Source organism: Diabrotica undecimpunctata, chromosome 4 (assembly GCF_040954645.1).
Source record: "Diabrotica undecimpunctata isolate CICGRU chromosome 4, icDiaUnde3, whole genome shotgun sequence".
NCBI lineage: Eukaryota > Metazoa > Arthropoda > Insecta > Coleoptera > Chrysomelidae > Diabrotica > Diabrotica undecimpunctata.
In genome coordinates, this window is record NC_092806.1 from 132691749 (window position 1) to 132719066 (window position 27318).

The following is a 27318-nucleotide window of genomic DNA, read 5'->3' on the forward strand; positions in this document are numbered from 1 at the left end:
ATGTATTAAAACTATACTTACTTATTAAAATAAAGAAAACGATAAAAATTTTAAAAATTAGTTTTGCTTGTTACGTTTGCTGATAATAATCACTAAACTAAACAATTAAAACAATCAATAAACAAAGAAAAATAATCATAAGGAAAGGTCCAGGAATATGGTTCTGCTTTAAAAGCTTGAATGGTATGAACAATCAATGGCAATATGGCAATACAAGACAACCTGGATGCAGCCACTCAAACCACGACGGTTTACGGAAGTCCGCGCATTAGGCAACCCAGAATTTGCTTACTGTGGCAGCCACAAGAACGCGCCCACTGAACAGACAGCCCTTTGGCTGCCCGCAGCCAAAGCGACTGGGGATTTTGAAGGTAAATGAATATGGCTGCGTTCAATATCCGCGTATTTGTCGTGTCAACCAGACCTATCCCCAACGTCTTCGGACAAAACTGATTGATTGCTATGAGTGGCTGCTCATATATGTCGGCTGCCTTAGCCAGACTTTTTTTAACATCTTTAAAGAGAAGAAAAAAAATCTGCATACAGACACCTGTGACTCACTCAGGTAGTGTTGGGTTCCTAATACCTTAACGCCATGTTGTGCCCAGACGAGATGCCCGAGGGAGTTAGACCTTTGACACTTCGTCCCATCACCCTCTTCTCTGTCACTCCAGACATTGGGGTGGAAGGGCTGGTTAAGGCAAAACATCTCTCCTGATGCCCTGCTATCACCCAATGCCCATTCTTTCTCCTACATATTTATCAGTAAAACCACACCCACACGAACCACTAAAGACTTTCAACCCCCTGCCTTAGCGAGGCTGCCATCTCTCTCGCGTTGTCTGTCTCTCATTCGCTCCTATTTCGGCCTGCGACAATTCGAACCCCACCTTGGTGCTACTCCCTCGTTTTAAAATTCTGTTGCGAGTTGCTTATCCTCTCGTTCTTTTGAAAACAGCAGCTGCCTGATAAATTTGTGGATCCGTGTCCACCACCACCCATCCCTCATCATTTTCTCCACCATTTCTCTTATCAAAGATTCTGCAGTTAGACTCTCTTTTCAACTTCTCTCTTTCATCCGCCCAATGCTCACACTCCAACATCGTGTGTGTCACAGATTCGAGAGACCACAGTAGAGGCACTGATCGGACTAAACCCTCCTAAACCTGAAAAGGTAGCTGCGGAGACCAGTCTTATCTCAGTCATCTCTCGCTCTCCAAAAGTCCGCTGAGCAGATACAACATTCCAAGAAAAAGCTCAATATCTCACCAAGCATAAGAAATGTATTAGTGTTTCTATTTTAAATATTTTAATAACTTCTTTATATTCATTAACGCGCTTCATAATTAGCATGTTCGCATTAGATGAATTAAGGAAGTTAGCAGAATAAGTCGATAACGTTAAATTTTTCATGCTTCTACTTGTATCAAGATGAATTAAGTTATTGTCCCGGTTGCAATGTATTTAACTCAATCATGAGCATGAGTATTTTTTTTCCTTTTTTATTTCATGTTGTTGATTCCCAAGCAATTTTTTTAATAATTCGTCCGCATATAATATATTGGTGAAAGAAACATGATTACCAATTGTTATACTGGTAGTTTGTGTTGATCTTGTTGATGACATTACTTATTAGAAAACGAGTACTGATAGAAGGATTAAATATTATAATTGATTATTTAAAGTGATATATTTTTTTTAAATAATTTCTGTCTAATAAACGAGAAAGAACTAGAAGAAGCATTAAAAACGTTGAAGTATGAAAAAGCTCCTGGGGAGGATATAATAACAATAGAAATTATAAAAAACGTTAGAAAAATGGAGAACAAGTATTGCTCAAAATAATGAAAAGATATAAAAAATGAAGATATACCGGAAGATTGGAAAGTGTCACTAATTGTACCCATATACAAAAAAGGAGATAGGAGAAAATCTACGGAGGACTGACTTTCCTATGTAAATGTATGAAAGCTTTTAGAAAAAGAAATTAAACAAACGCTTAAGAACCATGGCAGAATACACATTAGACGAAGCACAAAGTGGACGTAGAAGTGGTAGGAGTATACAGGATCATATATTTACCTTTAAACAGATAACACAAAAACTCTGCAAGAGACAAATAAAATATACGTAGCATTCCTTGACATCGAAAAAGCTTTTGAGCAAGTACCAAAACAAAAACTATGAAACAAATTAAGAGAAAAAGGAATGGACAACAAGTTACTGAGAATGATACAAAAAATATACAATGACAACAGCAACGCTGTTATTAGTAACCATACAACTTCAGACACGTATACAATAAATGGAGACTTACGACAGGGGGAGCACTTAGCCCAACACTATTCATAATATTTATGGACGAAATTATTAAGACATGCACAACAAGATGTAAAATACTGAATATAGGGTTTAGAAATCTGCAAATAGCAGAAAACTTAAAAAGATTTTGAAAATATAGAAAGAAGTTCTCACTGAAAACGGAAATGTTAACAAAACAAAAGTTATGCAGATAGAAGAAACAATGGTAGAACTTAATAGAGAAATTGAAGTAACAAAAATAGAACAAGTTAAAACGTTTACATACTTAGGAGTAATAATAGAAGAAACAGGATCTTTAGAAACAGAAATCAATAGCAGAGTAGAGAAAACGCTACAACTGTATCATACAACGTACATAAAATTTATATGCAGAAAAGAAATATCACGGAATACAAATATGAAAGTTTTTAAAGCAGTTTATATACCTATCCTGACTTTTGGTAGCGAATAATGGGTACTAAATCGGCAAAAGAGCAAGATCCAGGCTATAGAGATGAAGTTTTCAAGAAGAGTAAAAGGCTTTACCAACATGGAAAGAATAAGTATCTAACTGAAAATACAATCCATATTGGAGTTTATAGAAGAGAGCTGAGTTGGTGGGGTTATTTACACCGGATGAAGAATACCGTACCAGTGAAAAGCAAAAATATTGAAAAACAAAAAACGGGTAAGACCGAGACAAACATAGGATGAAGTAATCGGGAAAATATTGGAGCGAGGAGGAGTGATATGGACAGACGCAAAAAGGTTATTTCTGAATTATTTTAATTCTTGTTTTTCTTTTGCTAATTAGATCTCTTTTGCTAATATATGTATTTCCTGCCAAGGTTGCAATAGTACAACAGACTTATATCAGATGAATGTTTGAGATAATCACACTTATTTTTTTGTTGCTATTCCGTATTAATTTCACAGATAATTTAATTTTTTTTTTGTAAAAACAAAACATTTTATGTTTTTATTAATTGCTACGCCGCTGTTTTTGATAAGGGAAAGACAGCATAACAAATTATTGTTAGTTTTCGCACAAATGCTCGTGGATTCGTGTGAAAGGCAATACCTATTATTACGTGAAATGAACTATGTTTTGAAACTATATTTTTTAAACTCGCTTTCGTTCGAACAGTTATTAATCATATAGAACTGAAAACAACGTGATTTTGAGTAGCGGTGCATAACACTCTATTGTGTCTGCTGGTGATAGCTTGAGTAATGGACGAACACTTTTATACCATATGGTCCATCTGATTACAAACAGGTTTGCATATTAGTGGGTTTAATCTTAGAAGAATCGAGTTCTGGTTAAAGGTATTAAAATTCCAGAGGGTATTTTTGGAAACAATTTATATCAAAGGCGGAATGATGGTACTAAATTTAGGTGTTTTGTGTTATAAATAGGTAAAGATTTTAAATACTTTAAAACCGGTTAACTGGTTTAAAAAATATCTACCTATAAGCGAGCTGTTTAACCCTAAAAAACGCAAAAACGATAAATACCGAATAATTTTTTTTGCCTTTCTGCAGCACCCTTTTTTATTCAATTTTATTAGTTTTTTAAATTTAATTTTTTTTTTAATTTTTCCCAAGTGGACTGGAAATTGTTATTAAAATAATATAAAAAAAACAATTTCCCGAGTCGTTTCGAGTAAAATTTTTTTATATGTATTTCATTAAAATTACATACTTTTTCTCTCATGGTAATTTTTCAAAAATGCTTTATTAAGTCATTTGCAACTTTTATTGAAGAAAAAATCCCTAATTACTAATTTTTGGGATTTTTTTTTTCTAAAAAACTACTAAATGAATTACAATTCCACAAAAAGCTTTATATTCTTTAAATATTCACGTATAAGAAGAAATATTTTGACAATTTTCCGTTTGTCCAGTAAACTAACGACGCCATCTAGAAAAGAAATCTGAACTACCACCATTTGACATTTCAATCATATTTTGTCCTTGAAACGATACGTTAAATTAATAATAGTGTGTTAATTACATATTATTATAGTTAATAATTAATTTTAATAATATTTTTAAGGTAGAATTCGATCATTTCGATGAATGATAAACTGTGTATAGCCCATCCCACACAACATAAACTGGTAGCCTATCATAATATGTTACATAGATTAACAGAAATTCCGATGTCAAAATACAACTTTGAGACAGAATTAAATATCATTAAGCAAATAGCAGTAAACAATGGATACAACGAATAAACAGTTAATAAAATTTTAAATCAAAAACTACACAAGGAAGCCCCGAAATTAGTATTTCCACCACCAGAGAGAAAACCCAGTATCTTCTGCTCGATTACATATACAGGCAAAATATCAACAAAAGTAGCCAAACACATAAAAAAGAAAGGAATAACACCAGCTTTCAGAACAAATAACAACTTAGGCAAATATATTAAAAACAACAAGAGAAAAAATAAAAAGCACTTACACAGTGGTGTATACAAACTTAAATGTGGCGACTGCCCAAAAACTTACATCGGTCAAACTGGTAGACATTTTAATAAACGAATAGCAGAACATAAAAGGGCTTTCAATAATAGAAAAACAGATTCTACATACGCACTTTACCTTCTAGATCATAATCATTATTTTAATGACAAATTTCGAATTCTTCACATTCAAAATAAAGGTCTTAAGCTATCCTTGTTAGAATCTATGGAAATCAACAAATTAAAACACACAGATATAATTCTGAATGACCAACTTGAGACAAACCCTCCTCAACCTATTTCATTAAAGACTATAAAGTGTAAACGCATGCCAAAAATAGATCACTTGAGAAAGTCAATCAGCCGAAACGGCTGTAGTGTTAAGATTTTATAATAAATCTTGAGGAAGTTTTGAAAACAAAGTTTTCAGTGTATTATTGTTACATATCGTGTTTTCTTTCAAGTGTGTCCAAGTGCTTGCACTGTTCATTTACAAATTATTTTTTTTCGGCTTCTTTGATTTGTCTTTTGATCATTTTGTTGATTTTATTATATTCATCTTTATCGTTTTGTAGTCTTTTTTCCTCCATTCGCTATAGGATTTCATTGGTTATCGAATCTCTTCCTTTTTGTTTACTTCCTTTTTTTAGGATTTCTAATGTAGTTTCTTTTGCTGTGTCTCTAATATGTGTCCATATTCTATCTACATATATCTGCAGTGTTCTTTTATTCGCTGTATTTTTGTTGTCCTTTATTAACAAAGTAAACAAGGTTTACTTTTTAATCTCAATGTAGTATTTGATTTGTTTCAATCTGATTGAATCAAATATTTGATTTGTTTCAATCTGACTCTTACTTGAGCTACCAGTAAGTTATGAACAGACCCGATGTCTACTCTTGGCTAAATTTTAACCGATTTTATGGCATTTCGGAATCTACTATTAATAAATATGTAATCAATTTGGTTTCTTCGGATTCTTTCTAGGTTATTTTGGTTAGTATAAAATCTCTTTGGGGTCAGTTTGAACCACGTATTAGTCAATACTAATGATTTTTTCTGTAAAAACTGGACTAGTCAGTCGCCTCCTTCGGTCCTTTCGCCTAGCCCATGTTCTCCTTTTATATTTTCGATTCTACCTTTTGTTATTTTGGCATTGAAGTCACCTATTACTATATCTATACCTCTGTTTTTTGTAGCACGCATTACTCCTTCTATTTGTTGGTAGAATTTTATTATTCTATATCCTCTTCACTTCTATTCGCTGTTGGTAGTAAACTTGTCTGAGGTTAACGTTAAATGAATGACATCTTAGCTGTAAGAGAGGACATCTTGCGTAATATGGGACAAAATTATTTACATATTTATTTATAGATTTGTTTATCAAAACAGCAATACTATGACGAAGATTTGGTTCCTGTGCCTTGCTTTCCAAGTAATACATTACTGCTCCCTCTGTTCTGGTTCTTTCGTGTCCAGGATATCTAATTTCCTAAATAACGTCCAATGATGAACTGGTCCAAGATTGATTCCTATACGCCTTAACTTAGTACTGAACACACCGCTACCTATTTTCAGGAATTTTTATTGACCTTCTGGTCTAAATTCATATTATTTTGTGTCAACAGGATTACCTCGTTAAGGTTGTGGCTCTTCACCACGCATTACGGTGTTGACTAGTGATAGACTAAGACTCCACTTGAAATGCTATATTCGTATTAACTAGCCCTGAGTGATTAAAAGATACAGTGTCCAATAAACCCGGTACAACAGTACAACCCCTTCAATCTCTCTCAACCCCATGTTTAACTATAAGCGTTGATTGAATAACCCCAATCAACGCTATAAGTTACTAGCTATTGTTTCGTCTAATTAGTATTTCTTCCGTTTAGTGTCATCGTCTGTGTGAGTAGTACAAAACTATTCTGAACACAGCCTCCTTCAGACCAAAACCTTTTTAAAAATCACTACAACAGTTTTTAGAGAAAATGTAGTGTAGTCTTGGGTAACTGGTATATTAGTTTTCTTCACTAAAGAGATTAGGCTTTGTCGGTTCTCTTTCAATTAAGTGTTTTAATGCCTTTAGATCTTATTTTGCTAGCTTATGATTCTGATCTGATTTCTATTATTCAATATTTTCAGCTTCTTTGTGTACATATTCGATTCGATTTTTACGTATTCATTAATGTTTGCAGTGAAAGTAGGCTAAACTACCAGATAAACAGTTAGTTAAAGATGTTTTACTATAGTTTCAGTCTATATTGCTGTAATTTATTTTTAGAATTTCCTACACCACATCATCAGCATACATTAAAAACCAAGGAATTTTATATAGGAATTCCCTATTATGAGATTAAATAAGCACTGAGCTCTGGTGAAAGCCAACGTTTTTAGTTTCTTCTACACCTGTTCAACAGTAGCTGTTTATCTATCACAAACATATATCACAATCTACACACACTTACGTACATCACGTATTACCTTTATCAATTAATCTTTCCAGACACTGTTGAACACTTTTATACATAGACATTAAGATGCTGCTTGTTTATTGATCTGTTATTTGTCGCACTTCTATAATTATATTACAACATGTCTGCTATTCAACTTGTTTATGTCTCAACTGTATTGACTGCTTTTATGTCAAATTCTTTGTTTAATATACTATCAGTAAACTAAATAAGTATTTCAAAGCTTTTGATATCTTTTTCGTGCGCTAGTATTTTAATATTCTCTTCTTCCATACATCTCATCTGACATATCTCCTATATTTTATAAATACCACCACCGTCCGTATTACGTACAAATCTAGTATTCGTAGCTTGAGGATTTGATCTAATGAATTGTATAATTTTCTGACACAGATACCGTTAACACCTGATTATAATTACAAAATGGATATTACGTTACCGTATAAGAAATATTTTATATAATATCTGGTTGCGAATCAGGTTCACATAGATACATGTTGATAATTTTACGTTTATATCATCGCCTAGGATCAAGGTTTTCTTGCTTTTACAAATACTTTATGAATATATGATTTTAAATGTAACGTTATGTTGCACCTATATTATAGTTATTCTTAGTTAATTTCGAACAGGATTTCATGATTTTCTTCATCCAAAGAACGGTTGAAATCGTATATATTTTGGTTTTTTGAATTTTATAGATTTGTTTACGGACGTACATAGTATCATCAAAAAATATTTTATGTCATACTAGTTTATTATTGTGTTTTTATTGCTTAGTTACCAACTACGTTATAGTGTACTTTATGGCCCGCACGGGTTTAAAGATACAAACAAAAAGATACAACGTTTGACAGCATTTCCGTTGCGTAGCCACATAACACGGACGATAGAATGTCTACTATAAATAAAATATATTGTCAAAATGAAATCGAATTTTCGGATTTTTTAGAACATATTTATTTGTAGATGCAATAACGAACTAGTATGACATAAAAGTTTGTATGCACCGCGGGTATTAATCCATGTATATGCCCTCGGGCGACTTACAAACCCTCGGGCCAGAGGCCCTCGGGCCTAAAAATCTAAATTATACACTAGGGTGCAAAATTAACGGGACACTCAGATTTTTCTTTTAAAATTGTTTAAGATATTTCCAATTGAGTATTTAATAAAAAACAAAATTTAAAAGTCGAATATATTACAACTCAAGAATGTTACATAGAAAAAACAATAGGGATGTTCACAAATTTTTAAATATAGTTAAATTCAATTAAATTCAATAGATTATAAAATATATAAAACTATAGTAAACATGAAATTGTTTAAAAATATATATTTTTTAAGATAAATCAATTCTTAATTTTAATTTTGATGGAGGCTAGAAAAACGGCTCCTCGTAGCGAGGCTACGGTGTGTGACGTCAGCAGTCGTATTGACAACTTGTTGTGTATACGTATTTACGAAGTGTAACCAGTTCTTCAAGTATTTATACAGTGATAATGAAGCCAAATAAGTGGTGTTTGCTACAAAGAGAGAGAAAATCTAGAAAAGGCAGTTATTATGCAAGTTAGAAAAAAAATAAATGCAAATATCTGTACCTCGGAAGGAATCAACACTATGTTCATTTTTAAAACTTTACAGGAGAGCAGTTTTAAACTTTTTTTCACCAAAAAGTATTATTGCTGCAGCTCTTTATTAAGATATTGAAACAATATTTTACTAGAACATTCTGTTTATTGTTATTTACATAATACATTTGTTATAATTAAAAACAAATTTGTTCCTGTGTTTTTTAACCCTTTTAACGGACATGATATTGTATAAAGTTATTGTACTGTAAGAATTAGTATGGGGTATTCAATAACAACTACAATCCTATTTGACTTTTACCGACAAAATTTATTTAACCATACAATTTACCTTTACAAATACAAATATGTATGTAAAAATGGCATTTTAGGTACAAACCACTTAGTCATCCTCAATCAAGTCTCCTTCTGGATAGTCACTATTAGTATTACTAGTAGGTATGCTTTAAGCTTTGATAAAAATCATGGCAAAATGTAGGAACATTTGACAGTAATGCCAATAGATCGTTATACTTTTGTTGTGATATAAGTATTGGACTTTGTGATAAAAGTTGCAAATCTTTTGCCAATGTAAGGTGTCGCCTTCGAAACCTAACAAGATCAATTTCCTGGTTTTCGTCATGAAAATTACTTTTTAAAAACATAGTTCCAGTGCTGTTTTGTTTAACTTGCAATTAAACACAGTTTGACAGAAGAACTTGTTGTTTGTTAATGTCTCTTTTCTATTAATCAAATGCGAATTTTAAGATGTTTTGACATCATACAAAGACATTAAATTTTTAAATTCTTCTGATAGTATGTACGGTATATTTCATTGAGGTTTATCTGACTAACGGCTACCAGTCCCAGGGCGTGTAAATAGAAATGTTAAGTTTTTTCTCTTTCGCTCTATCAGCGCATGGACAGTGTCCGCCTTCATTTGGGTATTACTCTTTAGTAGAAACTTCTGGATGATAATTTTTACTTTTTTAAACAAGTATTAATGCTAACATTTTTATTCTGGCCGTAATATTTGTAAGACCGTACTATGATTTCTTCTATGTTACTGTCAGGAATGATGGTATCTGCCCATTTTAGTAATGCAGATCTTATTTCATTTCCACTACGAATAGTTTATCAGAACTTTTCTCTATATCAGACTGATCTTCGTTATCACAACTCAAGGCATCTCTAATAATATGCTCTTCATTTAAAACATCATTGCTTAGTGTATTATTTGATTCTGAAATTAAACAAGGCGTATAATATTGGTTGTAAAAGATTTAATAATATTGCTAGTCTAAGGTTGGTATCAAATCACTACATTATCCTTTTGAGGTTATGTTTTTTAATAATTTAAAAATAATGATCAAAAAGGTAGCTTACTACAAGAATCTTTCTCCTACGAGAATTATGGTTCATTGTTCTTATTATTAGTAACAAACCACTGTAAACACACCATAACTAGCAAACGTATTATTATTAGATCACTAACAGTCTACCTCTCATCATAGAGATATGCGCGGCGGTAATTCACATGCGTAGAGGGACAAAACATTAAGTCCACATGGTGTTTTATCCCTCTAAGTAAAAATGGACTTGGTGTTCTTTTAAAGGTCACTTTCTTTATCAGCAAATGGTTTAGGACCTAGTGCTCTATTCCTTTAAATTAAGTTATAAAAGTTAATTATTAGTCTGTAAAATTGTCAAAATTGAAAAAATGTAGATAGTGTTGTAGAGTATCCCTCCGAGGTACAGATATAAAAACCTGTGGTTTGACAATTTTATGTGAATATGGTGTTAAATTGTTTGGGACTGTAATAAAAATCTTCTCAGAATTGTTTTTAGATGTATTTAGACACCCAGGAACCAAACACCACTTAATTGTCTTCATTATCAGTGATTAAATATTTAAAGAACTGGTCACACTTCGTAAATACGTATACAAAACAAGTTGTCGATACGACTGCTGACGTCACACACCGTAGCCTAGCTGCGAGGAGCCGTTTTTCTAGCCTCCATCAGAATTGAAATTAAGAATTGATTTATCTTAAGAAATATATATATTTTTAAACAATTTTATGTTTGCTATGTTTTTATATATGTTATAACCTATTGAATTTAACAATATTTAAAAATTAGTGAACATCCCTATTAAAAAAATTTGAAAATCTGCAAAAAAACAATAAACATTTTTTAATGGAAAACCATATTTAGTAGAGTGTATTACCTCCACGAGGACTAAGGCAGCAAAGTCTGCTTAAAGGAATTTGCTCCCATTCCTCTCGAACTGCTTGCTCCAAATCATTTATGGTTTCAACCTCACCATGGTTACGTCGAATACGTCGTCCGGGGTATCCAATGCATGCTCTATTGGATTTAAGTCTACACTTTTTGAGGAACGAATCACAACTTCATCCAAGTAATCCCTTGGTTAAGTGTTATTCTTGCGATCTACGGACGAGCATTATCTTGCATCAGACGAAAACTTTCTCCAACAAATGGGGCAAATGGCACTACATAATCTTCCAAACATTGCTGAATATACCGTTGAGCGTTCAAATTGTCCTCTTGAATTGTAACAAGTTCTGTATGAGCCTCTAGGGAGATGCCTGCCCACACCGTTATACCACCTCCACCAAATTGAACTCTCAGAGTAAAACAACATTGCTGAAAACGTTCACCAGCTCTTCTCCATACCCTAGGCCGCTCATCTAATCAGTATTTGTTAAATCTTGATTCATCCGTAAAAACCGCAGCACTCCAATCGTCGACACCCCTGTTAATAGAGGTCCCGTGGCAGGTATCCATATTCATTTAATTGTCTTCGAACGGTATAAACGGAAACTGTGTTTCTAAGGACAGCATTTAATCGTTGAACAAGTACTGGTGAGTACTGGTGGTAACCTAAGAAAGCGATCTTTAACTTAACTTGTGGTTCTTCGTCTTCGAGAAATTCCTAAAGCAGTTCGGATGTAACGAAAACTCCGCCCATCATAATGTAAATCAACAGCTTGTGATACTTCTTTTGGTGTCATAATTTTTTTAATGCAAGTTTTAAACAGGAGACAATGCAAAAACCTACAGCCAAACTTATAATCAGGTACAGTACCACAATAAACTTAAATTAATACTAAGCCACTATTTCACGTCAACAAAATGAATGTGTATAAGTGTTGTTCGCACAAAACATTTAAACAGGTTCAAACAAGAAAAAGACGTTAGCGCTAATAAGGCATAAAATACAGTTCAAACAAATTAAACAAGTTTTGATCTAAACACCAACAAAAAACAAAAAATCTAAGTGTCCAGTTAATTTTGCATCCCAGTGTATTTTAAAGGTATCTTATGAAATAATCAACTAACTAATCAGGGAAGTGATAAAGATAATTATATTAACGATTGCCAATCTACCACGTGAAAGACAATGTTTTTAACATACTTTAAAAGTATTAAATAAATATTAGAACATTTGAACAATATCTTGTCGATATATTTTTCTTGATCTAATTTGTGACATAATCATACAAAAAATCAAACGTTCTGAGATTTTTTTTTTCAATAGAATCGACAATGACTATAATTATCTACAACGCCAGCAAAGTACAAAAGAACAGGGCGAACCAAAGTACCAAAGAGGAAAAAAATTATTTCCGCTTGCGCTAGATATTTGTGGGTCGACCTTTCTCTTATTCAAACTTGGCTTTGCGTCATCAATTCGTTGTTTCTTCGCACGGTAATTGTTCGGACGTGATTTTTTTAACAAACCTTTTTTTAAATCGATGCGATGGTACAATGTGCTATCTATATTAAAGTTTGCTGTTCCAAATTCTTGGCGGTTTGTAGATTTAAATAAAACCTCTTTAAAAATATTTGAAAGTCTTAGAAGATATCTACCTCAAGAATAGGTATACTAAATACCTTATTTTTTATTTTTTTAGTTTTTATCAAGAAATCTATTATTTATCCTTCTTCTATTAGCGTTTCTTTGTCCTTTTCGTGATTATTAGCAAATAAGCCATTTTATTATGTTTTCTGCAATATGAATATTTCTTTATTTCAGAGAAATTCTTAATTTATGCAGTCAAATTTAAGCTTGTTGCAGAAACGCATTGTCTTCTTGTGATACCTATCAGATAAGAACGGCAAAGATCATCATGCATATTATTACTTTGTTTACAACTGCTGAAAATGGGCCTGAAGTCGTCATATTGAAACAAGTTCTTAGGTTATGTAGCCAGGAAATACTACATCTTCCCGAGCTACTCTGACAAAAAAATTTTCTCAAAAAAGCTCAAGTAAACCATATCTCATATTTTCTTCTTCTTTTCCTTCTTTTTAAATATACATGACTCTGTATGTTTTTCAATGTGCCTCCAGTAAGTTGTCATTCCATCGTTTTCGTCGTCTTCCTACTGATCGTCTTCCCATTGGGGAACCGTCTCTTGCCGTCATTACTACTCTATTTGTTGTCATTCGGCTTATATGATCGTTCCATTTTACTCTTCTATTTCTTACTCATTTCTTGATGTTCTCCACCTTGCATCTACGTCGTATATCTGTACTTCTAGCTCTGTCCCTTAGTGTCTTACATCAACCTTTCTAAGTGTGTTCATCTCTGCTGTTTTTAACATCCTTTTTGTCCTCTCTGTGTCAGGTCTTGTTTCTGCCACATATGTCATTATTGGTCTGATGACTGTTTTGTAAATTCTGCCTTTCGTTCCGTTCCCGATATTTTTATTTCTCCATATTGTTTTATTCAGGCAGCCTGCGGCTCGGTTTGCTCTTTTTACTTGATCTTCCACTTCAGTTTCGAGCTTTCCGCAGCTAGATAGTGTGATGCCTAGATATTTAAACTCCATCACTTGTTCTATTATCTGACCTTCCAGCTCCAATCTTAGTAAATTTGCTGTTATAACCGTTCATTTTGTCTTTTTTGGGGAAATTAACATCTTAAATTTTCTGGCGGTTATGTTAAATTGGTGGTAAAATCTCCCAATATTATCATATTTTCTCTGACTTAATCTACTACTTGTAATTGGTCATAAAACGATTCCCTTGTTTTTTGAGGATTGTTATTTTCTGGGCCGTATGCTCCGATAATCTTCAGGTCTTCCTTCTCCATTTTATCTTTACTGTTACTTTTCTTTCTGATATCTTACCTGATATCTCATATCTTATAAAAAGAAAATTCTCAGTGGGTAGATGTATACCATATTTAAAAAAAACTTAAAAGGAAGTAAAAAACTTTTTTTAATTTAATTGGTATATTTAATTTGTAATAAAAATATATACAAAAGGATAACACACTTTGCTGACAGATAAAAAGTTCTTTTTAATATCCCGTACCCGTAAGTAGCTGAGTTGGGCTACCCCAGTTTACTGTCTCTGTTTCTTTTCTTTTTACCAACTTTTTTTTATTTCAAACATGATCACAATATTCACTTTTTACAAATTAAGTGGTAGTTGTATAATAAACGAATGAATTTTGCACACACAAAAAAAAGTTTAAGTGCATGTTATATTTTTGATAATAAAAAGGATTGTTAAACTATAAAATACAGAATTATGTCTATACTTTTTAGTTTGTTAATATAATAAATATAGCTTAAGGCCTTTATTTTTGATGTGAAGAATTTAAAATTCGTCATTTAAAGAGTGATTATGGTCTAGAAGATGAATGATCAAGAAGTGTATACTAATAATCTGTTTTTCTGTTATTGAAAGCATTTTTATGTTCTGATATACGTTTGTTACAAGTTCTACCAGTTTGACCGATGTAAGTTTTTGGGCACTGTCATATTTAAGTTTGTATACACCACCATATAAGTGCTTTCTCTTTGGGCTCTTATTGTTTTTACAACATTTGCCCAAAGTTGTTGTTTGTTCTAAAGCTGGTGTTATTCCTTTCTTTTTTATGTGTTTGGCTATTTTTGTTGATATCTTGGCTGTATATGTAATCGAGCAGAAGGTACTGGGTTTTTTCTCTAATAGTGGAAATACTAATTTCGGGGCTTTCTTATGTAGTTTTTTATTTAAAATTTAAAACAAAATTTTTTATTTAAAATTAAAATTACTGGGGTTTAAGTTTGATATGTTTACTTGTCAGAATTTTGTTCCCCCCAGAATCCATGGGACAGACTAGCAGTTTAGTGCTAGATTTTGGAAATCTTTTCCTACTCGCCTGGGGTAATACATTATTTTGAGATAGTGACATTTTCAATTTATTTTAGAGGGTGTTTGGCGTGATTTTAAAACCTGCTGCATTTGCCAAGGCGTAATGGCCGGTTTAGGTCAAGGATTTAGGTTTGGATAGTTTGGGAAAAGACAGGGCAGAGTATAAGAATCTGTCTCCCCCATGATAGAAAGGAGGGGCTTCAGCGACTAGTATAAGGCAGGGCCACCAAGCCCTGTAGCAGCATAAATGCATATGCAAGTATGTAAAGGCATAATTATCCGAACCCTAATGATAATAAGTATTATGGATATTTAATTTTTACTTCTGACTGCAAAATAAAAAACGGAAAACGCGGTGAAAATTTTGACCAACAAAAATGTTAAGGCCTTGAGCCGTCATGGATTAATTTTGCTATTAATTCTAAATTATTAATTAAAAGAAGTCTAACTTTCTCAGGAACACGTCATAAAAAGCATGAAAACGTAATAGTAAACTTGATAGTCAAAATTGTAGTTGGGCACTTCAAAGTTGTAGATGTTCTTGTAAATCTACAACTTTGCAGTGTCTGACTGGAAAAACGCCCCCTGTATTTTATGTCATGTTATATTTTATTTTGTTATTGAAAAATGTATTAATTATAATAAACAATATTCTTTTTATTAGCAATATTACTTAGTATTATAAAATTATTTCTCTTTTAGTCGATTATACAATTACACACAACATCTGGAATATAACACCATGAAAAGTGAAAGAAGATGATACCATATTTTTATCCACTACCAATAGTCAGTAGAAACTAATATGCTTTCACTAGAAACACGTGATAAATTGGTTTGAATGCAGTGTTTATTTCTCGCCTATTAAATAATATTTCATGCACATTATTACAATGTTACACCATTAGGGAGTCAATTGAATGATTAGTCATTCATCGATTGTAGTGAAATAAAAATATTAGTTGGATGGAATGCAAAACTGACCTTGAGATTCATTGAAAACAGGATTCTTGTTGTAACAAATGGCTTTTGTCTTGCTTCTAAATGTTATTAATAACCATGAACGTATCTACCTGGTTTCGGTAAACCTCTTAAACGGTAATTACAATTTCGCTGTTTCTAAAGAAACACAAAACCAATAATTTGCAGGTAAAATGTTTTTATTTAGTACTAAATAAAAAAGGCAATTTTGGTACTTAATAATTGATAAGTTCTGGAAGGGTTTCCCTGTTGCCTTAAAACATTTTAGTTTTTATACAATTTTTCGGTATTACAAATATTGGAATAAGTCAATTATAAAGAACTTTAAAATTGAGGTACAAGTAATTGAAGTATAGAATTTAGAAGAATATAGAAACATATTTTTATTTTCTATTTACCTGCAAAATATTTGTTACAACGAGATTATTTTTATCTTCTATCGAAGGTTGGAAATGATCATGGTTATGCGGACTCTGTTGATTGCCGCTCTAAAGAGTTCTGCACTGCTGCATTCAAACCATTCCCTCGAGTTCTTAAGCCACAATATTCTTCGTTTTTCCACATTTCGCTTTCCTCGAAGTTTGCCTTGCATAATAAGCTGCCATAATGAGTATCTTTGCCCTATCATATACTCAAGTTTTCTTCTTTTGATAGTCAATATAATTTTAGCTTCATTTCCTATTCTTCTAGTAACTTCTGCGTTTGAAATTCTTTGAGTCCATGATATTCGTAGGATTCCTCTGTAACACCAAAATTCAAAGACAGCCAACTAATTTAAATGCACTTCGTTTAATGGCCATGCTTCCAAGCCATAAAGGAAAGTAGTGAATACGTAACTCCGAAGCATTCTTAGGCGTAGTTCTAACCTTATATCCCGACAACAAAGAAACTTTTTAATTTTAACGAATGATGCACGTGCATCATTCGTTATCGTCATCGATACAAGTCTTAATTTCTTTGGTTTGGTCTACATTTGATGTTATCCATATTCCTAAGTATCCGCAATCTCAATTACAGTAGCCTAAACAATCCATTGGATATGTTTGCATCTGCTGATTTAGTCATGATCATGCATTTAGTTTTTTTTTCAAATTCATCCTTAGTCCGTATTTTTGACAGCATATCATTGTTATTATATGTCATTATTACTGTATCGTCTGCAACACGCAATTTATTTAAAACTTCTTCATCGATAGATATTCCTTTTTTGAATCTGAGATCGCTTCTTTAAATACCGCTTTACTGTAGACATTGAAGGGTAGTGGTAACAGCCCGCAACCCTGGCGGAGTCGGCTCTGTATTTTGATATCTCGGGTGTTCTTATTGTCAACTCCTACCTTGGCAGTTTAATTCCAATATAGATTAGATATAATTTTCATATCACGACTGTCAATATTTTTGCTTTTTAATATATCAACAAGCTTTATATGTCGAACCTTATCAAATGCGTTTCCAAAATCTACAAAACATAAGTAAGTGTCCTGATTCATATCCGTGCATCTCTGGACCAGCACATTCAAGCCGTAAGATCATCGTATAGTGATTAAATTGTTAAAGTTATTAGTAAAGGTTTAAATTAATTTGTTATTCATTTAGTTCAGAAACAGTAACAACATTATTAATGAAATATCATCAAAACGCTTTAAAGTTTTTACTGTCTTCTTAGTATTTCTTAGAATCTGGCTTCTTTAAATACTGCTTTACTGTAGACATTGTGGTGACAGCATGCAACCCTGGCAGACTCCTCTCTGTATTTTGCTATCTCGAGTGTTCTGGTTGTCAACTATTACCTTGGCAGTTTGATTCCATCCAATATAGATTAGATATAATTTTTATATCACGACTGTCAATATTGCTGTTTTTTAATACATCTACAAGCTTTTTATGTTAAACCTTATCAAATGCCTTTTCAAAATCTACAAAACATGAGTACATGTTCTGATTCATATCCATGCATCTCTGGGCCAGTACATTTAAACCGAATAAAGCATTTCTTGTGGCCATACCATTTCTAAAGCCAAATTGTGTGTCACTAATTTCATATTCAAGAGTTTTAACAATTCTGCTGTGTATTATTTTCAAAAATGTTTTAATGTCATTTTATCTCATTAAAGCTATTGTTCTGTGATCTGAGCAGGATATTGCACTTAACTTTTTGGGTATTGCCACAAAAGGTCGATTGCAGCCATTGTCTGAAGATTGTGGAAGTTTAATATATTAGATTAAAGAGTTCAACCATTACATCAATAACATCTTCATCAATAAGTTTTAATAATTCTATGGACACATCATCTGGTCCGGTAGGTTTGCCCTCTTTTGTGTTTTTGAAGGCGTAGATGACTTTCTCCCATAATATTGGTGATCCGGTATCTTCTGTGGTTTCTAATGATACTTTTTTTTCATCATTCAATAGCTTTTGGATGTAATTGGTTCAGTGACACAATAGTTCTTTCATATCAGTAATAATATCTCCTTTATCATTTTTAAGGATATTGGTTCTTGTGTTTTTTCTAGAACATGTCATTTCTTTGATTTTTTTGTGTAAATTAAAGCTATCATACTTTTTATTCAGATCTTCAATTTCTTTGCATCTATAGGAAAGCCACCTCTCTTTTGTCCTTCGAATTTTCTGATGTTTTTTTTTAATTTCTCTGTATTTATTTAGGTCTCTTGCTTTATGTTTTATTCGTTATTCCATAAGTTCAAGAATTTCTACTGTTCTATATATTGTTAATTTGGTTTTTAAGCTTAAATTTTTGTTTTTCAGCTGCTTATTGAGTCCAAAATAACATCTGTTCGCTATCAGTACCTTTCGTTTTACTTCTTTAAATATGTCATTATCGCTTGATATGAGAGAACCTATAGGTAAACCTATTTACTACCTCAAAATTATAGTGGTTTATGCTAAAATTTTGTTCGGCATTTCTAGCTCTATCTCTGTTATTTGGCATCGACGCCAACATTTTGGTATTTTACTCCTTTATAAAGTCCTTCAAGTAGTTGGAAACAATTTCTTTAAGTCCTCGTGTGGTGTATGCGATCAAATCCTAATCATCAGTGTAAGCCATAATCTGCGTTGACTTATTAAAAATTGTTTCTCTGTTGTGTAACTCGGTATCTCTTAGTAGTCTATTTTGATGCTATATTAAAGAGAAGACACGCCAGCGCATTTCGCTGCCATAACCCCGCATAATTCTGCCCCGCGATCTGCACTCTGCAGATCACTTTGCTCATAGTTGTTTTTATAAGTCTTATTAATTTATGGGAAATGTTAAGTTCATTTATGGCTTCATATAATTTTTATCTTAGGACGCTATCGTACGGTGATTTAAGTTCACAAAGAGATGAAACCTATCAATGTTAAATGCATTGGTTTTTTCTAAGATTTGAGGTAGCACCACGTAAAACCGCTTTTACATTCACAAAGGACTTCTTTCTCGTACGTACCTAAACGGCTGTACAGGGTGTTCGAGAATATTCTGTATATTGTGTTCTGAAGTTATACTCCTACCATTTTTACATTCCAACAAATCTCCCTTTTTGTGCAGTGGACATAGGATTCCAGTACACCATTCCTCTAATATTTGTTCTTCTTCCCATTTGACTATTATGCTGTGAATTTAATGGATAATGCTGTTACCTTTATGTTTAATGAGCTGAGCTCTGCAGAGATACAGTTCACTCCTGGGGACTTGTTATTTTTGAGGAGTGTGATTGCGTTCCTCGCTTTCAATATTGAAGAAGGTTCTACGTGGGTGTTAATTTTTCGCCTTTGGGGTAACGCTAATCATTTTCCACTGTGTTACCAAGTAGTTTTTCGAAGTGCTCCACTGATCTGCTTTGTACTGCTTCGCTGGTACTAACTATATGTTGAAGTTCTTGCATAATCTGGTTTTCCAAGGGACGCTTTTTCTTCGATGCACGCGTTTTTTCTCCTCCCTAAGTTCTTTGTAAGTTTGCTCCTTATCCCGTGTTCTTGATTGTTGCATACGTTTATACGCTTATTTTTTTCTTTTAGTAATATCTTCACATTCATGATCGAACCAACCGTTGAGTGAAGTGGGTTCTTCTGTTCCTAGGACGTCATCTGCCACTTCCTTAATTGTTCTTCTACATACATCCCATTGCTCGCTAGCTGTTAAATTTGCATCTATTTTATTTTCATTTTCAAGGTAATTTTAATACCTTTCTAGTGTATGGGGCTCTTTCTAGATTTTTAAATTATAGCGAGTGCTTTTCTTGCTCTTTTCTTTTTTGCGTTTGAAATTGTTGCTCTTATTTTTGCGCCTTACAAGAAGTGGTCTGAATCTATATTAGCTCCATATGGAGAAATGCCCGATTTCTATTGGGATGTGATCTATTTGATTTTTTTTTGTTTCATCAGGCGAAGTCCATGTTACTTTATGGATATTCTTGTGGCAAAGAAGGTACTTCCAACGACCATGGCCTTGGAAGCTGCACATCCTATTATTATATTTCCATTGTCGTTGGTATTATCATGAGCACTGTATTTTCCGATGTATGGACTATACAGTGTGTAAAAGCCAAATGGAATAAATTCATTATTTAGGTTACTGTACATATTTATAAAAAATCCCGAAACACGTCAAATTTAAATTATAACTTGACATTCTTTAACGTGAAAATGCAACGCATACCTTCAACCCCCTTAGAATGACAGGTACAACCCCCAATGTTTAAAATAGGAAGTATAGGCTTGTGATATATCGTTTGAAAGGTCTTTTCATTCTCCATTCAAAAATGTTGTCGCTTTTAAGTTTATTAAGAATAATTAAGATAAAATAAATTAAAATCATGTAGTTACCGAAATTCGCTAAAATATACTCAAAACTTATTTCCCGTTTAGGTCTTGATAATGAGAAAGTGAACAAAAACCATAGCAATGTGGTTTTTAGATGGTAACCATTAAAAAACTTTAAAGAATTTCCGTGGCAACGTTATTTTAACACGCATTAGTAAATTGTTTTATTTAAGTTGTCAGTATTTTAATTTAAGTAAAAAGTTAGTTCAATTCAATTCTGAAAAATGGTTAGATTAACGGAAATGCATAAAATAACAGTTTTACAAATGATTGGTTATGGAGATAACACCCGAACACAACAGGAAGTAACTCGCCTATTTCATGGGAAATTTCCTAATTTACCGCCTATATCCCAAGAAACAATAAGTAAAATAGAGAAGCAGTTTCGCGAATTTGGTCATGTAAGGCAGATAAAAAAAGCAGCTGCCAATGCACTGAGTGATGAACTCAAATTAGATGTGTTGCTTGAGTTTCAGGAAAATCCACATACATCGAGTAGACAGGCATCCACTACATTCAATGCTAGCCATACATCGATAGTAAACATATTAAAAGAAAATAAATTTGCATCCCTTTAAGATGATACCTACTCAGGAGCTCATGGAAGACGATTTTGATAGGAGAACTTTTTTTTGTGAGCAAATGATGGACATGTTGGATAACAATATTATCCAATTAGAAGACATTATGTTTTCTGATGAGTGTACTTTTTCACTTAACGGTCATGCTAATCGGCAAAATTGCCGCTACTGGGCCACGGAAAATCCTCACTGGATGAGAGAAGAACACACTCAATACCCTCAAAAGGTTAATGTTTGGGCAGAGATTGTAGGAAACAATATCATTAGTCCCTTTTTCACTGAGGCCAACTGAATGGCAACAATTATTTGGCACTACTTCAAAATGATGTCATTCCAACGTTGGCAAATTTATATCCTGATCCAGGAAACCCTCAAGTTCCAGCGAATACGATATGGTTTCCGCAGGATGGAGCACCACCACATTACCAACTTAATGTCCGGCAGTACCTCGATACAATATTTCCCAATCGGTGGATAGGGAGGCGCGGATCGATTGAATGGCCAGCGCGATCACCTGATCTTACATTATGATTTCTTTTTATGGGGATATGTGAAGAGCCATGTGTACAAAACTAAACCTTCTTGGTTTAGTTTTGTACACATGGCTCTTAAACCTTCTGATTTAAATGACCTAATAGAACGAATAACGCTTGCGATTAGGTCGATCACGCCTGTTATGTTAAATAATGTTAGAAGACAGTTTTATTTGAGATTAGGATGTTGCCAAGACGTTCACGGTGAACATTTTGAACATCTACTTCATTAAAATTCATAGTTCTTTTTCGTGTTCTACATTTTATTACGTTTTGCATTACATTTTAGTTTTTTATTGTATTGTACCGAATTTCGGTAACCACATGATTTTAATTTATTTTATCTTAATTAATTTTAATAAACTTATAACTGTGATAATTATTGTATAATTATCACAGCTACCAAAGCTGCCAGGACCGGCATAATAGCCAAGCATAGCACGACTGTATATAGGTATATATAATCAGATCAAATATTATCATTCAAGCATAATGTCAAAAAACTCTTTTTATAAACATACAAATTTCCCATAATTATTGTTATTAATCATTATTTTAAGTCTCAACGAAGAAAATGTTTTGTGTGTGTTTTGTGTTTTATTGGCACTAGTTTTCACACTGGCCAGTCGATTTCATAATGATTTTTTTAGACTATAACTTATCACTAACTCAGGGAAGTACTGTGTAGTGTCTGTGTTAAGTAAATGTCTTGTTACTTTAGTAAAGTCGACTTCATTGTCTTTACAAAGAGACGCTAATTGTATCTGAACGTCTGAGGTCCCTTCGGTGAGTACCGATTTACTCGTTTTAAAAGGTTCATATTTATTCATGTTGACTTGTTATGTTTAAGTTTTCCGTTTTATGTCTAAAAAAGTTGGCAAAAAATGGGAAATTTCTTTATTAATAATTTCACGTAAAAAAATATTCTTCAATAAAGGTTATGTATCACATAGAAATCATTAATCGATAATCTTATAAAATATTAAGTGGTAGATAGGGAAAATCAAAATTATTAATTAATACTGAAGAGGAAAGTGATTTTAAATTTAGATATGCAAGAAAATGTAATTTTAAAATGTTTGTAGGTATTAAAAATTATGTCCAAGTTTAGATTCATGGCCTTCTAATAATTAAATAATACATTTAAAGTAAAAAGTAAATAAAAAAATACTTTTGCATTTGTTGATTTTGTATATTGAATAAGGTAAATTAGAAATAAAATTAAAAATTAATGCACCTACTGATACATCATTAAAAGGCCATGAATCTAAATTTAAAAATAATTTTTAAATCCTACAACCAAATTAAAATAACATTTTATGCTGCACCTAAATTTAAAAGCACTTCACTTTTAAGCATAAATCAATATTTTTGATTTTCGGTGTATACCACTTAAACTTTTATAAATTTGATTATTGATTATTGATTTCTATGAAATGCAGAAATCTTTATGAAGAATAGTTTTTTTCATGAAATTAATAATAAAGAAATTTCCCATTTGTTGCCAACTTTTTCAGACATACTTTATACCTTACTAACAATTAAAACACTTCTTTCCTTACATGAAGTATAAAATATAATCATATTTAGCTATATGTATATATCTACATTAATTCATTTTAATTTTCACTTCACCATTTTATTATTTCACTTGCAATTTTTTTAACAAAACAACAATTGTTTATGACTTTCAAAATTTGGATATATTTAATAAAGAATCGAGACAGGAAATATAATAATTAATTAATTCTAATACTCCATCAGTTTATGTATTTTTTCCCTTAATTATCTAGATATTTATTTAAATTAAATATGTAATGTAAATGACAAATAAAATATAAAATTCGTTAAGCCGGCCCTTTTGACTACATATTTACCTGAAGAGGCAAATCCCTTTATGGCTTCGACTTTATCAGCGGGATACTTTTAAATTCTGCATAAGTCAGTTCTTATAATTGTGAATGAAGTATATATAAATATATAAATGATGGCATATCCTATTATATTTCGGTATACTTTTACTAGGTAGTATAATATATTATTTTTCTATCTAGAAGCGGCTCAGAAATTGGCAAAAAATCACTAATGGTTTTAAAATCCACATTTCATACCGTTGTTGATAGGCGTGCATATATTTTTAATTGGCATGCTATTATCTGCAAAACAGTTACTCGGTCGAGTGGTTAACACGAGAGCCGTCTTAGATTTCATTGGGCAAAAAAGAAAATGAAATTTTACCGGAAATCGGAATTACCGTGATTTCATTTGTGTTTTAAATATGTATTCCGTTAGTACAATTATAAGGTTTCTAATACTGTTCAGCTATTAAATGAGTTCATTAATGACATAACATTATTCTAATCGAAAAGAGATTAAATTTTGTCGGAACCAATAAAGAAAATAATAATTTTGATGAAGAAACAGATAAAATAACATAAATTAAAAGAACAATTAGTGAAATATTGATAACTTTTTGATTACTCAGTGTTTGGGATTTGAATTGTGTCATTCCTGATAGTTGTCTTAGCAGCTGTATTGATATTGCAGGTATATTTATTATGTTTATAAGATTAATTTGAATAGTGAAAATTAATACCATACACTAAAAGAACAATTGGAGAAATATTCATAATTATCGATTAAAGCTTAGAGCTGTGTCAGGTGTGTCATTTCTTTGTGATTGTCTGTGCAGCTGTACGGATATTGCAGGGTCTTCTTTTCAGGATTTTAGACATTTTTTGCCTGTTCCAGTACCAAACTTCGCTCCATATTTTTCAGAGACGTCCTACATATCTTCTTTCATTTGATTTGTAAATTTGTATTTACCTAATTATATCTAGATATTGATTAACAAGAGCTTAATATTAATTGTAGTAATTTTTGTTGCAGAAAATAGAATTATGATTTACAAACCGTGAAAACCATTTTCGAAATGGACTGGAATACAGGAGATTTAATTTGGTTCGACCCAGGGGTCGGCCATTGGCTACCTGGAGAAGTACTCGAGTGTCATAAGAGTGCCAATGTTCTCACTGTTCAAGCAATCATCAGTGGAAAGGTAAGTACTAGGTTATAAATATACGTTTATAAACTAAAGAGAGCTTGTAAAAGGATATAAATAAGGCTGGCAATTAATTTCGGATGTTGGTATATCATCTTTATTTAGCAATTTTTTATAATTAACATCGTTCACCTTCCGCATCACTACACACTCTCCTTCCGCGTCATCACACCGCTCTATGCCAACCTTCCAGTGTGCGAAGCAACGCTACGGGGTATATTCCGATAGACTAATGACTCGTACTAGGTTTATTTTAAGCAGGGTTTGATTTTTGGAAACAAGTAAAAGTCGCAGGATACTAAATCTGGGGAATAGGGTGGAATCTCCATAACTGTGACCTAGTTTTTGCCAAATAGATAAAGTATAAAGTAATCAAGGATCTAGAAGTCCTCTTTTCACATTTTAAAACTTATTTTGGGATTTTTTTGTGTTTATAATCATCAATAATAATATTGATTAACTGTCTTAAATTTGGACTTGCTCACCTGCACTTTTTTGTCTATGAGAGTCAGTTAAGTCTTGTTTTGTTAAGAAATACATGTTTCGTAACAAGTTGTAACCTTTGGCAAAAAGTGTAATGTCTTTTCTGTTCGATGTATTGCAGGGCGTCGGAACAAATATATTTACAATGCGTCTTTTGTTTGGCCTTTAGGACTCTGGTCACAAGCTTAGCACACTTCATCATCGGTTCTATAAAGTAAGTTTTGGCCTGTTCTAGGATCAGACACTCATACTCGTCTTCCATTTGGTTATTAAATCGTGCTCTGGGCCTTCCTCTTCTCCTCATTCCATTCGGTCTTTGGTTATAAATGTGTTTCAACGGCTCCATCTCGTTCATTCTCTTTAAGTAACCTAGCCACCGCAGCCTGTTTACTTTGATGGATCTACTAATACTAGGTTTACTATAAAAGCGGTAAAGCTCAAAATTATAACGCTTACGCCATAATCCGTTTTTCTGCATGCCTTTATAAATATTTCTAAGGAGTTTATGTTTACTGTATTACTGTGGTTGATTTGTCAGCCTAGATATATGAACTCTCTTACTCCTTCTAAAGTAGGTACATGTTCCAACAGTTAGATCTTCAGGTTTTTCTACTTGTTTATTATTTGCAACCTTCATAAATATACTTAGTTTAATTAGTATAAATGTGTAGCCCCATTCTTTTGGCTGTTGCTTTCAATGCCGTGAACGATTGGATCAGGTCTACCTTTCTTATTGCTATAATATCGATTTCATCCGCAAATGCTAGTATTTATACACTCCTATTAATAATGGTTTGTCTTGTTATTATTCCAGATTCTCTAATAGCTTTTTCTAGGGCAACGATCAATAGAAGAGACGATAGGCTATCTTTCTGTCAAAGTCCTATCCGTGTCTAGAAAATTCTTGATACTCCGTTCTGCACTCTAACCTTATACTTGACTGTTGAGAGGGTTAATTTCACCAGTTTCACTCAGTATATTGGGATATTGAATTCTACCACGGCTGATTCTTTTGCGTTTCTGTTTACACTCTCATAGGCACATTTAAAATCCACAAACAAATGAAGAGTTTAAATGCCACACTCATGTGTTTTTCTAAAGCTTGTCTTAAAAGGAATACTTGATGAATAGTTGATTTTTCTTTGTGAAACCCAGTGGTATTTATATTGTTTTCACAATATACCTATAGTCGATCGTAAATAATGAAGGCCAATATTTTGTAGATCAAGTTTAGGAGGGTAATTTCTCTGTAGTTATCACAAATGGAAAAGAAAAAAGCTTAGTACACACGTTCTTCATATTGTTCCTCATCGAAAAATACCACCTACTCGTATCCTACCCATAAAATATGAGCTAAAATAGTATATTTTAGCAATTCTTCAGAGCTTTTAACTTGTTTTACTTTATTATCATTTCGTTTAAACGAAGATATTATTGCTACCATTTTGAATTGTTTTGATTTATTTCTTGCCAGAGAGCAGTCCGCCTTTTTTTAATTATACAATTGGTTGTGTGCCTTTACGTCTTCTACAAACTTCCTTTATTATATTCTGTCTCTGCATTATGGATTTCCAACCTCTGAGTCTAAGCTTTCCAGTATTCTTAGTTATATGAATCTCTCATCTCATTTTGGTCTTACTATTAATGATCTTCATTTGGTAATTTTCTTAATAACTGCTTCTTGATATCTGCTCTCTCGTTGTCCTATCTATCAGAATCATTTTTTCTTTATTACTCATATTTTGAATTGTTCTATTCGACTTTTTTTGTTTCGTGGACCTTAAGAAGGCATTTAACCATGGCAAATTAAAGGACGTTATCCCCTTATTGTATGCAACAGAGATACCTTTAGGAATAATCAATACGATC

At 32.5% G+C, this 27318-nt stretch overlaps 1 protein-coding gene across 4 annotated transcripts in view; it reads left to right on the forward strand.

Moving 5' to 3' along the window:
* The window catches only part of Myo10A (unconventional myosin 10A), a 255983-nt gene that overhangs the window by 56821 nt on the left and 171844 nt on the right, over nt 1–27318 (forward strand). The window contains exons 1-2 of one of the 4 annotated variants that reach the window (XM_072530304.1): nt 3379–3580; nt 24795–24963. In XM_072530304.1, coding sequence (XP_072386405.1) covers nt 24838–24963 — 126 coding nt within the window. In that variant the 5' untranslated portion in view covers nt 3379–3580; nt 24795–24837. Of the gene's footprint in view, nt 1–3378; nt 3581–3702; nt 3721–24348; nt 24453–24794; nt 24964–27318 lie in introns of those variants that run through there. The other 3 variants (XM_072530306.1, XM_072530305.1, XM_072530303.1) reach the window with 3 other exon arrangements.